The sequence below is a fragment of the Dunckerocampus dactyliophorus genome, chromosome 18 (genome assembly GCF_027744805.1).
Source record: "Dunckerocampus dactyliophorus isolate RoL2022-P2 chromosome 18, RoL_Ddac_1.1, whole genome shotgun sequence".
In the NCBI taxonomy this organism is placed as follows: Eukaryota; Metazoa; Chordata; class Actinopteri; order Syngnathiformes; family Syngnathidae; genus Dunckerocampus; species Dunckerocampus dactyliophorus.
In genome coordinates, this window is record NC_072836.1 from 13342159 (window position 1) to 13358408 (window position 16250).

Here is a 16250-nt window from a genome sequence, read left to right on the forward strand (position 1 = left end):
ATGGTAACTTAGGCTAAACTCATAGTTTTGTCCAGGCTTTCAGCTTAAAATGGGCTATGAGAGTGCCACTGTTTTACTAATACAGAGATGGCGTCACCATTTATTGAGAACCGACGAGATACCCGAAGGGACATCGGAACACATTTTGAAATCATAATTAATGTTAGCAGATGTAAATGTCATAGAAGACATTGCATGAGTACTGAGCCTGTTAGTTTTCTTATATTACAATAATTGCTGGAGGAATAAACACTCTGAGGCATCATTAAAACACTTGTTTTATTATAAAACGGGGGTGGGGGGGCAATTTAAACGTCACCACAAAACACGCCACACACAAAACACTGCCATCTAGTGGTCACAACGAGGTACAGCAGATTAAAATAAAAACGTGTAACTTCAAAAACGATTTATTTTTATTTACTTATTTATTTATTGGATACGTGTTAATATGTCAAAGTTGTGCAATGTCAAGCATTGATAAATAAAAAGACCAGTAGGGTCTAGTTTTTATACTAACCAGTGTTAACTTGCCAGCAGTCCTCCCCCAGCAGTATTGGCGGCGACAGTGTTGCTTTTAGCAGCCATCATCTTTTGAGAACTCCTCATAACGCTCCATAATGATTACGCACTCATTTACTGTAAAATACACTGGCTTGGAATCGCTTCACTTTTCAGCGGAAGTAGAATAATATGACGTCAAACGCCCCCTTTCAGGTGAACGCGCACTTAGCACAAAGCCGAAAACCAGACCTGACAAAGTAAGTTGATAACCACCGTCGCGGGACCAATTAAGTATGATCGCGGATGTTAGGTTTTGTCGAGTTGCATCTTGAGCACAAAGCCTGGGTTTGTGGAGCCACTTTCTTCGTATACCCCTTTTGGAAAAAATGTTTTTACCTTCAAAATGCATGCAAAACATGACATAAACCCTCATATCAAGGAAGATCAAAGATATTTCCAGGAGTTAACAAAATTGTGTTTTCTTAAGTATTTCGGTGTCTGTGAATTAGTTACATACGGACAGAACATCTGTTTGGGTTTTTTTCCAGAATGTTGGCGCTGTCAACTTCTTCTGTAACTACGAGGAGAGCAGGGGGAACTACTTGGTCGATGTGGACGGCAACCGCATGCTTGACATCTACACTCAGATCTCCTCCATTCCAATTGGTAAGCACACAACAATGCTAAAACTGTATGAATGGGGTTTATTAGTTTATTGTTCGTATGAGCTACCGTTTTCTACAGGACTGCAATCTATTTGCGGTTGTGGCGAGGGCGGGGGTAGATATTGTCTAATTTGCATATTTGGCCATGACGCATGTGCATGTCATTTTTATGGACGCTGTGGAAGACAAAAAGTTCTGGAGGGTTCTGAAGCTGAACGTAATCTGATCATTACAACTCTTACTGCAGATATTGATCGGAAATTGAAGGGGAACGTGAACGTCAATCTGTTAAGAGACAAACCCGACCATGATAAGTGAATTTTTCAGCAAAGTAGGATTCCTTCTTTACAAATAATGTATTTTTGTAATATAGAAATAATTCCTTGTCGTTATTTGGACAGTACTTCCTGCGATGGCTTTTGTCTTATCAATGTAACATAATGTCACATTGCTGACACCTAGTGACCAATGTAGAACACTACATAGCATGCGTCTTTCAATGTGTCTTCTAATACTATATATTTGTATTTTAGTTAATTTTGCCATTTTAATGCCTTAAAAATGCTTAATTTAGGCCAAAAATAAATACAATTTGAAATACAATTTGCTGAAATATGCTTTTTTTTTTTTTTTTTTTTACTAATAGGCCTTAGTCAACCGCGAAACAGAAATGATTTTGAAAAACTGAAATTCAAAAGCTGTGAAATTGTAAGTGCGATGTGGCGAGGGACTGCTGTATGTTTCAGCCTTGGAGGCTGTGTCTGTAAGTAATGTGCAACTATAATTATGTGATATCTGTGAGAAATGTGTTATTGTTTAATTAGGACACTTATGTCTATCTTGGCGATTGTAGCTGCTGTGTCAGCCATTGACTAACTAAATATACATGTATGATTTTAGGGACCAGGCTTCAGGCAAGCCCACAAAGAAAGTGTTTTGTTTCACAGTAATTAATTCAGTAGCTGAAACGGCAACTACTGAATCCATCCCACATGTTATATAACACCAAAGTGCTGAACAGATTTGATTAAATCTAATCTACTACTGCTCAAAAGACATGAATTCATCCCAGTCTTCCTTTTGATAGGCCGTCCACACATCGTACATTTCATCCCTCTGAACCGATCTGAGGGTTATCAATGGAATGAAAGGCAGTGTGGATGTGTGTGTGGGTCTCTTGTTTATGGACATGAAACATTCCCTCCAGAAATGACTTGTATGTACAGTGGTGTGAAGTGTTTGCCGCCTTTCTGATTTCTTATTTTGTTTGTCACACATAAACGTTTCAGATCATCAAACTAATATCAGTCAATGACAACACAACTGAACACAAAATGCAGTTTTTAAATGAATTTTTTTTATTATTAAGGGAGAAAAAAATCCAAACCTATGTTGTGTGGAAGAGCTGATTGCCCCTGCTGTTAAAATGGAACTTAACTGTGATTAATTGAGATGCATCAGTCTGGAAAAGGTTATAAAGCCATTTCTAAAGCCATGGGACTCCAGCAAGCCACAGTGGGAGCCATTATCCACAAATGGCGTAAACATGGAACAGTGGTAAACGTTTCCAGGAGTGGCCGGCTAACCAAAATGACCCCAAGAGGGCAGCAACAATTCAACCAAGAGGTCACAAAAGACCCCACAACAACATCCAAAAAACTGCAGGCTTCACTTGCCTCAGTTAAGGTCAGTGTTCATGACCATAAGAAAGACACTTGGCAAAAACGGCCTGCATGGCAGAGTTCCAAGACGAAAACCGCTGCTGAACAAAAAACATTAAAGCTCGTCTCAATTTTGCCAGAAAACATCTTGTTGATCCCAAAGACATTTGGGAAAATACTGTGGTCTGACGAGACAAAATTTCTTTGATGATCTCAACCATTTAAGTGTGACAAACATGCAAAAAGTAGAAATCAGGAAGGGGGCAAACTTTTTCACACCCCTGTGAAAAATAGGAAAAAAAGCAACCCTCCTATTAGCTTGAAGTTGACGTTCTCCTCCAATTTCAGCTCAACATTTGCAATAAAAGTCAGAGATGTAATTATTAGATTAGATTCAGCTTCAGAAAGCTCTTCCATTGTTCACTCAGGACACAAACTAGGTTTCAGGCGAGATATGCCTCACTGACTTTTAAACGCATTTAAAGTATAAAATGTACAGGTAGTCTCCACTAATGAATGCTTCTGTAGCCAAACAACTTTTGCGTCTCAAGTCACAGCACATACATAACTATGGTGTGTTCAAGGACCGTGCGAAGTCTCAAAGCTTGACAAAAACAGACATAAACATTTAAAAATTGCAGACTTTCTACCAGCAGTACACGCTCACTGTACATTTTACTTAAGTATTTGTGTTTTCTGCTGGAAAAACTACATACTTTTGGGTGTTTCCTTTTTTTTTCTTTTTTTGTTTCTTTTTTTTTTAAACAAAAATCTGTGAATTTGTGCAGGAATTTGTGTTTGCATCGTTAGCCGAGATTTACAAATGCAAAAAGATCAGCATTTGAATCTTAATCAGACAAGACCATCTCACCTTCGTTAGATACAAGAATGTGCTGCCTTATTTTTTAGGAGTAAAGACTTAAAAGCCAAAACTATACGTGAATAGTTGTTTTTTTTATCAAAAGATGTGCTGCCTTTATCAGCAGATTGTAGAATTTCCACTTCCTTATTCAAGGGAGGACTCGCTGTCAAGATCGAAAATTGTGTTACATGTAGTATGGGAAATACTGATGGTTAATGTCTAATGTCTTGCGTGTTTGCGTTCTTGTATGACTAACACATGTTCTACATGGTATTAAATATTAAATAATGACACACAAGATGGGATGGGATGGCACCTTTCACTGTTGGCCTTCACTGCACTCTGCTGGTTGGAAGTGAAACACAACTCCAGTTTTTATAAGGCAACCAGATTAGTCAAGATGTCAAATTTAAAGCATCATTATCATGTGGAATTGTACTTTTAATGTCTTAAAATTGCCAGTTTACTAATAAAAATGATTACTAATACCGATAGTGTATAACATTGGTGCCATTGGTGCAAATCTTTTATTTGTTGTTGGTGGAGCCTGGCAAACCAGGACTTACTGTAGGTTTACAATTTACCAGCCACGTCAATTTGCCTACCAGACTAGTGTGTGTGTGTGTGTGTGAGATTTCAAGAATAAAGCCGTTAATTTACGAGAATAAAGTCGTAATGTTACGTGTCAGAGGGACCATGTGGCAAAAGTAACATTACGACTTTTTTTTCTCGTACATTTACGACGTTATTCTTGTAAATTTGTGACTTTATTCCCGTAAAATTTGCGACTTTATTCAAAAAAAATTGACAGCTTCATTATCGTAAATTTGTGACTTTATTCTCAGAAATGTACGACTTTTGTTCACGTAAATTTATGACGTTATTCTCGAAAATGCACAACTTTATTCTCGGAAATTTACAACTTTATTTTTGAAATCTCTGATATATTTTTTTTTTTTCTGGTGTGGCCCTAATACTCTGTCGTAGTGAAGCCCAACTTTCTATTATGAAAGGTGGTGGTTATCAAACGGCACTGTCGAGGAGCAATCGTGCATGCGTGCTACAGTTTGTGTTACTTGAGACTGAACTTCACTTGTTTGTCTGATAAATTGTTACTTTTGTGTATGCAAAGCCAGAGTGAAAATAGTGGACCTTGTGATAACGTGTTACAAAGTTTGTCATGTCAAAAACATTTAGAAACATTTAATTTCATGTTATACCAATTCCCCTTTCTTTCCTCCCTCAGGATACAACCACCCTGCTCTCATCAAACTCATGTCCAATCCAAACAATCTGGTAAGCCAGCTTTTGAGTCATGTTCTGAAATCTGCTTGTGATGCTGGTGGGTGCAGTAGTCATTGAATTTGCATAGCAGGCCATGACGCATTTGCAAAACGTCAGTAAAAAACGTAAAAAGCAAAATAAGTAAGTTTACAACTACAAATGAACTTTGTTCTGTTGCTTGTTTTTGTCTTTTTTGATGTCATTAACAAGAGACTGTGTTTTTTGAAGGGAGAAGAAGGGCCCATAACAGTATGCTTGTTGAGAAGAGCGATATGGGCTTCCATTTCAGACTCTCCAAAACTCTCTTCACTAGATTTGTCGCTCATCGCTTCTTTGAAAAACACCGCAGTGTCCGTAGGAGTCTGATTACTTGCTAAATACAGTGGTTGTCGTTATTCATTTGTTCTAAAACGTCTGATGAAAACTGAACCATATGAAAACCGAAGCAAATTTTCCTGTAGGAAACCATGTAAATTCCATTCATCCATTCCAGACATCCAAAAATATGAACAAAAAATACATTTTTTAGACAATAATTATAACACCGATCCCTCCCACCAGATGCGTCATGTGTTAAAGAGCAAAAGCAAACAGATCTGCACCAAATCTGTTTGTATGTGATGCTAGACATTGTATTGTGTTAGCTTGTATCTTCAGTGGATGGTAAAGTTGATCCTTCAGCCATGAATAAAAACGTGCTAACGTGTATTCTTGATTTGAATTTTTTATGATGAACTGATACCGACTTTCTGCCCTGTCTCAGAGTACATTTGTCAACCGACCTGCCCTTGGAATCTTGCCACCTGAGAATTTCCCAGACAAGCTCACAGAAAGTCTTCTCTCGGTCAGTTGCTCGTGCAAAAGAACGCACTCATCGACAGTATTTAGATCATTTACTATGCAGCATGTGTAGTAGGGCTACAACTAACGATTATTTTCGTAGTCGATTAATCTGAAGCCTGTTGTTTCCATTAATCGAGTAATTGGTTACGCCCTAGACGGACCAAATCAATATGAACCAAACACAAACAGTGTTGATTTTGTGTGTGTGGGCGTGCGTGCGTGCATGAGCGTGTGAATATTTAGTTTTGCCTAAAACACAAAGATAATAGGTCTGCTTTCATGGATGATTTTTTTTTTTAAGTCACACTTGATACGCTGAAATCAGAGGAGAAGGATGGATTTTTAAATAAAACAAATATTAACAAAATATCCAAATAGTTGTCGATTAATTGGACAATCGATTAATCATCTATTCATCAATTAATTGCTGCAGCTCTAGTATGTAGTAAGATCATGCGTAGTCAAATCAATTATAGACTGGATGTTGATTAAAGTTAATTAAAAAGTACTACTCTTATTTTCTGTTTTCTCAGGTGGCTCCTAATGGAATGAGTCGTGTCCAGACGATGGCCTGTGGCTCATGCTCCAACGAGAACGCTTACAAGGCCATGTTTATCTGGTACAGGGTGAGGTGATTTACATCACTTTTACCAAACGTGCTGTGAAGCTGGTTGATAGTGGCTAAATATAGCAACAAAGTTGCTAAGTTGACAACACTGATCCCTCCCTGCTCCATCTTCTTATTCTCTGGCGGACCCAGATGTGTTATGTGTTCATGAGCCAAGGCAAAGAGGTCGTGCCAAATGTATTTGTGGCAGTCCAAATTTATTTGTGGTTTTGTGTAAATAGCCATAGATACACAATTCTTCAATCTCTACTCTTTGCCCGGTAGATAGGACCAGGGACTATCCGTGTGGTCCCCACGAGCTCTAAGCCATGCATAGAAGAAACACCCACACAGAACTCTCACATGGAATTGCTTGTTTATAAACCAGGTAGCAAGATACACACCTGAAACGACAAGGTCTAAGTTACAGGACGCCAGCAGCAGAACAAGGTCTTCATCAAACGTAACTTTGCATCAACAGGAGCAGAACTTTGACACAAGTCGCTAAACATCAAAGCGGACAAAAGGTCATACAGCCTGCATGACCATACACAGCCCGGATCACATAACAACCGGACCAGGGGTGGACGATACTGTAAATATTGATATTGATTTGAGACCAAGTAGACTGTCCGTTGTGTTCGCCGAAGACACATGAGGAGGTTTTGCTGGAACCACCGGATAGAAACACCCATAGACGACGTCTTCTTGCTGATGGCCTGTCTCCATGGTTATTTTCATTGCATCAAGCATTTGCCGTCATATAAGGTGGTCCAGAGCCACTTCTTCCTATTTGCTTGGATTGATCTTCATTGCCTTGAAGTCCCTTTTTGATGTAGTCTTTGTAACGGAGTCCTTGACCACCCTACCACTGCTTCCCATATCTTAGGTCACTGTTCAGAGCTAATTTTGGTAGACGTGAGTCGCCAAAGACAGATTAAATATCAACATTGTAGCAACATGAACTGAAAAATATCGACCTCATCATGCTAGTGTTGTTCTGATACTGATACTGTATTTGGATTGATCAGCCCACTCCTAGACCGAACACCACAAACCGAACAGGACAACTAGGCCAGCAACAGCTCAGAATTCGACTTGATCAACTGGCATCAACTTCATAGTTCTGTAAATAAGACCCTAGGGATTTCGCAATGTTGCGATCGCACCAATTCATGCAGCTTCAACCAATCTGAGTCATTTCAAGATTCAAGATTCAAGAGAGTTTTATTGTCATGTGCATAGTAAAACAGCAGTTATACCATGCAATGAAAATCTTATTCTGTTCATTCTCCCAAGAAAAGAAAGAAAACAAATGAAAGAATAAGAACATAAGAAACATAAACACATAAACATATATACCAATAAATTAAGCAACAACAACAGAAGAGACATTAATACAAGTAAATAATACATAAATAAATAAAGTGCTATGAGTGTGTGCGTGTGTTGCGTGCGGCGTGTGCGAGTGCTTCGTTGAGGAGCCTGATGGCCTGTGGGTAAAAGCTGTTTGCCAGCCTTGTGGTCCTGGACTTGCCTGACGGTAGAAGTGTGAATAATGAGTGTTGTGGAGGTGTGCTGTCCTTGATGAGGTTGTGTGTTCTGCGTAGGACTCTAGTTTTATAAATGTCTTGCAGTGAGGGGAGGGCTGCCCCAACAATGTTCTGCCCCAACAATGAGTGCCTTCCTATCACGTGTTGTACAGTTACCGTACCAAACAGTGATGGAGGCGGTAAGGACACTTTCGATAGTGCATCTGTAGAAGCAACTCAGGATTGTGGTGGACATGCCAAATTTCCTCAGTCTTCTCAGGAAGTACAGTCTCCTTTGGGACTTCTTCATAATTTGTTGGGTGTTGTGAGACCAGGTGGCCTCGTCGCTCTAGCTTTTAGCCTAGCATGCAGGCCGGCTCGCTTGCCTCGTTTACGCCTCGGATGCTTTGCTCGCCGGGTATTCAGCTCACCAGGCCCGCAGGCTGCTGCGTTCTCCCGGCGCAGAAGAAAGGCAAAGTCTGAGAGGCTAAATGAAAGTTCATGGTGAACCCTGCCGATGTTCAAAAGTGTCTCTCTGTTGTAGTGTACTGCGTGAGTGTGTTGAATGTCCAAAATGAACAATAAAATAGCAAAAAATAGAAAAACACGGGAGAGTGTCACAGAGACGTCTGCCACGGAGGGCGCCATCTTTGATCAATGTGATTTGCCCCCTGAGCAGCGCTTTAACGCACAGGTCAAGTGTCTAACCAATCAAATGTGTCCCTGCATCGCCCGGCCACGTCTTCACTTCCTTCTTTACATTGACAGAGATGTGGATGTGTGATGATAATCAACAACAATTGTAGATCGAACTCAATAGTTCCCCAATGCTCTCAACGAACGCGGGGTAAACTACTTAGTGTGTTGAAACCAAAGTTATAAACGACAAGTGCTTTTCAACCGGAAAACAGACAGAGATTGTCTGCAGACAATAAGGGAGGCTTTGTTAATGCGGTGTCATCTTATTGTCCTTCGTAGAATAAAGAGCGAGGCCACAACTCACCGTCCGATGAGGACCTCAGCTCTTGCATGATCAACAAGGTGATGAAAAAGAACGCCACTATTTTCTATTACATTCTGTCTGGCTGCAAATAACTTCACCTGTTTTGGTTTGGACCTCTTTATTTTAGGGCCCAGGTTGTCCAGACTTCAGTATTTTGTCTTTCATGGGAGGCTTCCATGGCAGAACTCTGGGTAAGCAAACCATCAACTCTACACTGCAAAATGTTGCAGACCGACTCTCGAAATCACGTGCTTAATTCCTGAATGCAAAGCTACTTTCCATATTTGGACTTTGCACTTTTCAATTGTACCATGAAGTACATGTTAAAATGTATCCAATGCCAGTGCTTTGGAATTATGATTCTGGTACCATTCATGGTTTGTGTGCCTCATTGATTGTGACTGTGTCTTGCTAAGGTTGTTTGGCAACGACACACTCCAAAGCAATCCATAAACTGGATGTGCCCTCGTTTGATTGGCCCATCGCCCCATTCCCGAGACTGCAATACCCGTTGGAAGAGTTCACCAGAGAGAATGCACAGGAAGAGGCTCGCTGTTTGGAAGAGGTAGGCCTTCTAGTCCAATTAAAACAACTTAAAGATCGCATATTATAGTATTTCTCAGCAACTTTAAGTCTCAGACATCCTGCAGTAGTGTAATTCAAGTGTACTGCCCAAGATCTAGCCTTGATGCTGGACGCTAGACAGTTTAATAGTGCTTTTAGTAAGCCCTACTATTGTTTTTGTTTGTACCTTAATGTCAGTGCGTGTCCAACAAGCGGTATTAGCGCATACAAGCGTACACAAACTGCGCTCTGAACTAGCGTAAGAGATGGCTTGTTGCTAAAGTGCTAACGTTAAAGTCACATTTTAAAAGACTCCCATGCTAAGTTAGCCTATTTGCTGAAGAAAAAAAATAAATGATAAAATGTGCAGCTCTGTAGCTGACTGATGGATAGTTGGCACGTCTTCAGGCTTTTTATTTATTTATTTATTTATTTCAAAGTTGTCCGGAAGTGGCAGGGCAGGCTCATCCAGCTATGGACGGGTCAGCAGAAGTCATACGTCCATTAGGAAGGAGGTTTTCATTCATGATGTCATCAAAGCTCGGAACTTCAAATGACCATTTGAACGCATTAGTAGAGCATTTTTTGTCATGTTTGGTGCTTATAAACACGAGCTAGGGACACAGATACTACTGCTACCACATCAATAAACAGTCAATTTTGCGTTACATAGGACCTTTTAAAGAGATCATGACTCTTTTTCCACTGTAATGACTAAAAGTTCCACGTCTGTTTAAAATTTTAATAGGATTATTTACACTTAATTCTGCCTTAATACTGGCATCAATGTTCCATCTTGAATGTGTCTCCAGGTGGAGGATCTGATTGTGAAGTGGAGACAGAAGGGAAAGCCTGTCGCTGGGATTGTGATTGAACCCATCCAAGCTGAAGGAGGAGATAATCACGCCTCCGTGGATTTCTTCAAGAGTCTCCGCAACATTGCACGCAAGGTAGCAGCCTTCACTTTTTACAATAAAGCAGGGGGGGTTTAAACTTGGCTACGTGGAGGGGCACGTTGATACATTTTCTACATTAAACATGCTAAAACCACTCCAGTGAATTAAATCAATTAAAAATGTAATTTTGGTCCGTAAACATGCGACTTGCATTGAGAGCTAGATACAGCGCGCACCGGGGAAAGAATATGCATGTTCGCTCAGCACAAGAATGCAATAAGTGAGGAAGAATAACGTCGCTTATTAGTTAACTTTTTACACTTCATTATGTCTCCCAAGCAGCAGTGTGACAAAGAAAAGGAAAGTCATACCACGGAAGTGCAAATGAGCATCACAAGAAACGCTATTGACCGCTATTTCAGTCCCAACTGCTCGATTGTCGCCACCATCATTTAGGATAAAGATTGCCAAGAATGCCAATGAATCCAATGAGGTCATGGATTCTGTGCGCTGTTACAAGGAGATCCTGTATGTTGTGCCAGTCACACAGCGGAGGAAGGCGGACCTTAATACAAAAAATATCCACATTGTGATGCTGAAATATACATTTAGGTCTCATGAAGTATAATTGAAAGTTGAATACAGTGGAACCCGTCATTATTGCTCAGCAGCATGGAACGACAACTACTGTCTCGTTACACAGCATTAACACATGCACACAGCAACTTCCTGTTTGGTGCAAAGTAAACTTTAACGTAAAAGCATGACAGTATTAAACTGGATTTGTTGCTCTACCACAACAAAAAACAAAATGCAAACCATGTATTGTACATTTACAGCTCTGTTAAACAAGACCATTAAATATCATATGAAAACAAGAAGAATCAAAAATTTGCGCAAAATATTGTCAAACAACTGCCATAGTTTAACAACTCATTTATTATTACTAGGAATGCTCCGTTCAGGTTTTTTTATGCTGCCAACACCGATCATCCACGAGTGAAATCGGCCAATACCGATCACATGGATTAAGTGTAAATTTTTAAATAAAAAAAAAAACATTTAAATTTTCATAGCTTATTTCAACCCAAACAAAGCGAAGATGCTTGTTTTACCAGAACTTGAACAAAATGCTGATATCAACAACTCGCATTTTGTATTTCAGAATGCATTTCTTTCTAGTGTTCTCACGTTAACTGAAAACCTGAATGGAAAGCAGGCTTGCAGGTGCCTTGTGGTCATGGGGGGCTCCAGGTCGGTGACCTCTGGGCTATATGATATGAAAGCGGAACCATAACATCCATCCATTTTCTATATCGCTTCATCCTCATTAGGGTCGTGGGGGCATGCTGGAGCCTATCCCAGCTGACTTCGGGTGACAGGCGGGGTACACCCTGGACTGGTCGCCAGCCAATGGCAGGGCACATATAGACAACCATTCACACTCACATTCATACCTATGGACAATTTAGGGTCACTAATTAACCTAACATGCATGTTTTTGGAATGTGGGACGAAACCGGAGTACCCGGAGAAAACCCACACACGCAAACTCCACACAGAAATGCCCAAGGGAGAATCGAACCCAGGTCTTCCCGATCTCCAGGCTGTTCCTGTGTTGGCCAACATGCTAACCAATAGACCACCATGCGGCCGGAACCATAACATTTTCCCAAAAACATATTTGACTTACTTTTTCTAAATCAGGGATCAGGCGCCTTCTTTAAGGAGACTTTGGATGCAAGAGCATCCAGCAGGACCCCAGGCAGTCAGCAAACCCGGTTTCCTCCTTCCTGGATCGGCGTTTAAAAGCAAGTATCGGCATATGCTGATACCGTGCTTTTTCACGGAAATCGGCCCATACTGATCAGTCGCCGATATATCGGAGTGCCCCCTTCTCCTTATATCTTGGACCAAAGTCACAAGTAATTAAATAAATAATAATTACTGTAAATTCCAGGCTATTGAGCGCTCCTGAATAAAAGCCACACCCACCAAATTTAAAAAGGGAAAAAAAAATGTTGTGCAATAATCCACACTTGTCTATAAGCCACAGGTGTCAGCGTTGTAACATGGGATATTTACACAGAAAGACCTTGCAATCCTACCTACGCTCGATGTTCCCAGCGTCACTCGTTAGCTCCGGGTGAGACATGAGATGCTTTCTTTCATCGGAGTTCACCAGCTACCGCAGTCCAAGCAGAAGCTTTAGTAGTTCTACACTTGACAAACTTACTTCAGATTTGTCAGCTCAAAACACCATCGACTTCAAAACATGGTATTAGCTTCACTTGCGGAAATGCACTCTCTTTCGGCACTCTATGCATCATGGGAACTGTAGTTCTTTTAGCCATAAATGAGCCACATCATTGTTTAGGCTCGTGAATAAAAGTAGTGGCTTATAGTCTGTAAATGACAGTAAATGTGCATGCAGTGGCTATTTTCAGGTTCGGTTATGTTGACAACCGCTTATGTCGACGTTGTCAGCCATTCCAAGGGGCGTTGTCAACTTAAACAAGTTCCTCTGTACAGTATATCGATATATCGTAAAAACGTATACAGTGTATACCGCCCAGCGCCACACTAGTTTCAGTGTTTACATTGTCGATTGTTAGATATGCATATTGTTTTCATTGTTTTACAGGCATTCTAGATGAGTTGAGGTTGATAAGCACTTATAGATCAGGTGTTTGTCATGTGTTTCTTGAGTTGGTATAGTGTGGTCTTGGTGGTGTGTGGTAGATTCAACAGCAGCTTTTCTTACGAGGTCTTTACAATTCTTTCTCCAAGCTGAATTTCAATTTCTAGTCCCCAGTGTTCTTTTGTCATGACTTTTTAATTATAACATGTGGTATATTTTCCTCATCCTAGCATGGCTGTGCTTTCCATGTGGATGAAGTCCAAACTGGAGGAGGGTGCACAGGAAAGTTCTGGGCCCATGAGCACTGGGGCATGGATGACCCCGCTGACATTGTGTCCTTCAGTAAGAAACTTCTGACTGGTGGCTACTACCACAAACTGGAATTACAGGCTGATAAGGTTTGTTCCAAATCCTCTGCAGCTGACATGGCATGCATTGGCAGTTTTAGATTTTGTCTGTCCTGAATTTAGATGTCGTCTGGATATTATTGTCCAAATCTGAATTATGCTTCACATACACTTATTAAACACAAAGTATAAAGTACTTTGTGTATGTGTGTGTGTGTGTGTGTGTATATGTATATGTATATATATATGTATGCGTGTGTATGTACTGTATGTTTGTTTGTGTGTGTGTGTGTGTGTATACATACACATATATACAGTATATGTTTGTGTATATATGTGTATATGTTGAGATATATATATATATATATATATATATATATATATATAGATATATATATATATATATATATATATATATATATATATAGATAGATAGATAGATAGATAGATAGATATATGAATGATAGTACCAATACTACTACCAAACATTAATAGTGAAGCATTAATAAACATGTAAAAAATTGTGGGCTTTTTTTAAAGTGGCACAGTGGAACGTCTGTTAGCATCAGTAATCCGTTCCAGAAGGTCAACCTCTAACCAAATAAATTTTTCCCATCAGAAATAATGTAAATCCAATTAATCAGTTCCAAAAATGTTAACATAAGACACATTTTTTGTAATTTTAGGTGCAGAAAACAATTTGAAATGCATAGAAACTGTTAGCAAAGGACTAGTCGACTGCTGATGCTAAAAAGACTGTTTTGTGATAAAAATAGATTAAGAACACAGTCCGGCACACACAGTGTATCTATAACACAAGACTCATGCCATGTTTTACGCTAACCGGTAAATGTACACGAATCAAGGCAACATTTTGGCAAAAAGTTTTGACAGAAAAACTTGCTAACCGGGGCGTATGTTAACAGAGGTTCCACTATATGAGCATGTATATACAAATTATTCCCAACTTATGCTACATTGTATATTATTTTCCTGTTTTCAGCCCTACCGCATCTTTAACACATGGATGGGTGACCCATCGAAGAACTTGTTCCTGGCTGAGGTCCTCAATGTGATTCGCAGAGAAAACCTCCTGGAGGAGGTGACTCGTTCAGGAAAAGCCCTGCTAAATGGGCTGTATGAGTTGCAGGTAATGTCTGGATATCTCGGTAATATGAAAAATGACATTCTCTTTGATGCGCTACATTTTAAGGTAGTAGTAGTAAGAGTAAGTTTTACTTTTACATTTACTCTGTTATATTTTAACTTCTTAATAGCAGGCTAACATTTCAATCTGCCTATTTTGAAAGTACATTTCAGAAAATAGGCCATGAGCTATTGTTCACTCGGATCTTTCTGGCTGAGAATATGACCAAGATGCTTCTGCTCCTCAGGCTCAGTACCCTGGCATCCTGAGCCGAGCTCGAGGACAGGGAACCTTCTGTGCCATTGATATCTGCGATGACGCAACACGCAACGGCATCCTTCTCAAGGCACGGAACAAGGGTACGTTCATGCACGACTCTTCCTTTGTTAGGGGTGCAACTATACTGAAAATAGGCGGCTCAGTTCCATTAAAATGGATAGTGAGTTGGTCCAGTGAGTCCAGTTCTGGTTGGAGATCCGTGACGAGGAACGTAGTTCCGCACGCTGGGGCCATTTAAGTAAAGAGTTCAGCTTCTCAAAACAATAAGCGTTCAAGAGTAATACATTTGCGTCACAAAAATGGCTCCTCAAAAAAACACTTCACAAAACGCTCTGTGTTATATGATGCTCGCGGTACTGCCACACTCCTTCCGCGACGGAGCGCTGCGGCCATCTTGTTTACATATGTGTTCCACAAAGACATACGTACTGATTTTCGAGCTGCAGACTGGCCGCAGAGCTTCTTTGTCATGTCAAACTCTCCAGGCGCTTACGTTTTTTTCAGGTTGCAAGACAAACTTACACACTTAAAACGTCTTTTGTACGTTTTTCTGGTGTCAGGTTTGGGGAAAATGTCTATTTTCATAACATAACACATAACACAACATAACTACTTAACCAAGCTCTCGATCTCACCTCAAATCACTACCAAATCCACTGACTTCTCCATCCTCTGTGTCACTTCTGAACACCTCCGGAAGTAGAGGACAGAGGCGGCGTCGCCTCCTCTCCTGCATGGCTGCTAACCATCAGTCCCAGTTATTATTCTGGCCTTTCTGCTGGAGAAGCAGTTGCGTTGTATGAAGCGGTAACACCAAGAAGGCTCCCCCGCAAAGTCATTTATATTCATCGCCTTGGCAACCACCTGTGTGTGGAGACTTAACTGCACTGTGGACAAGCCTTTCCCAGCAGCACGTTGTTCAAGCACCCATTTGTGACAGGAAGGAATGGCAGATATTGGCACACAAGCCTAGAGTGCCTTCTCGTAGCCTTCAGTCTGGGGGGAAAAGAAAAACACAAGTTGCTCCGGAGTATAAGTCACAGGACCAGCCAAACCATGAAAACAGTGCGACTAATAGTGCGTAAAATACAGTATTTATCAATGAATTAGTTTTTTCCTCTGTTTGCTATTTCTCCATTGTAACATATGTAAATATATATTTATATTTGATTCCTGTTGTTATTTACCTGACTGGATATGACATACGCTTGTGGCGCATGTGCTACGAGGTCACGCTTGCTGACTATGAAAAGACGATCTACATGCTGGCCAAGTCCTTTTTAATAAGCCACATTAAGGAAAAGAACCCCAAATATATTAGACATATTAATTATGGTTATTGACCATTTATGGTCAACAATAATAAATATCACGGCACGTGACGTCGCAGAAGCTCTGTCGTAAAAAATTGGGAG

At 40.3% G+C, this 16250-nt stretch overlaps 1 protein-coding gene and 1 long non-coding RNA gene across 2 annotated transcripts in view; one reads left to right on the forward strand and one right to left on the reverse strand.

The window, feature by feature from the left end:
* The window catches only part of LOC129170709 (uncharacterized), a 61831-nt gene that overhangs the window by 40943 nt on the left and 4638 nt on the right, over positions 1–16250 (reverse strand). The window contains exon 2 of the long non-coding RNA XR_008566662.1: positions 15471–15831. This is a non-coding gene — a long non-coding RNA (uncharacterized LOC129170709). The remainder of the gene's footprint in view (positions 1–15470; positions 15832–16250) is intronic.
* The window catches only part of abat (4-aminobutyrate aminotransferase), a 39465-nt gene that overhangs the window by 19438 nt on the left and 3777 nt on the right, over positions 1–16250 (forward strand). Inside the window, exons 5-15 of the mRNA XM_054758558.1 lie at positions 1053–1170; positions 4939–4988; positions 5740–5820; positions 6353–6445; positions 8937–8999; positions 9089–9152; positions 9378–9526; positions 10338–10475; positions 13293–13460; positions 14413–14559; positions 14804–14915. Coding sequence (XP_054614533.1) covers positions 1053–1170; positions 4939–4988; positions 5740–5820; positions 6353–6445; positions 8937–8999; positions 9089–9152; positions 9378–9526; positions 10338–10475; positions 13293–13460; positions 14413–14559; positions 14804–14915 — 1183 coding nt within the window. The remainder of the gene's footprint in view (positions 1–1052; positions 1171–4938; positions 4989–5739; positions 5821–6352; positions 6446–8936; positions 9000–9088; positions 9153–9377; positions 9527–10337; positions 10476–13292; positions 13461–14412; positions 14560–14803; positions 14916–16250) is intronic.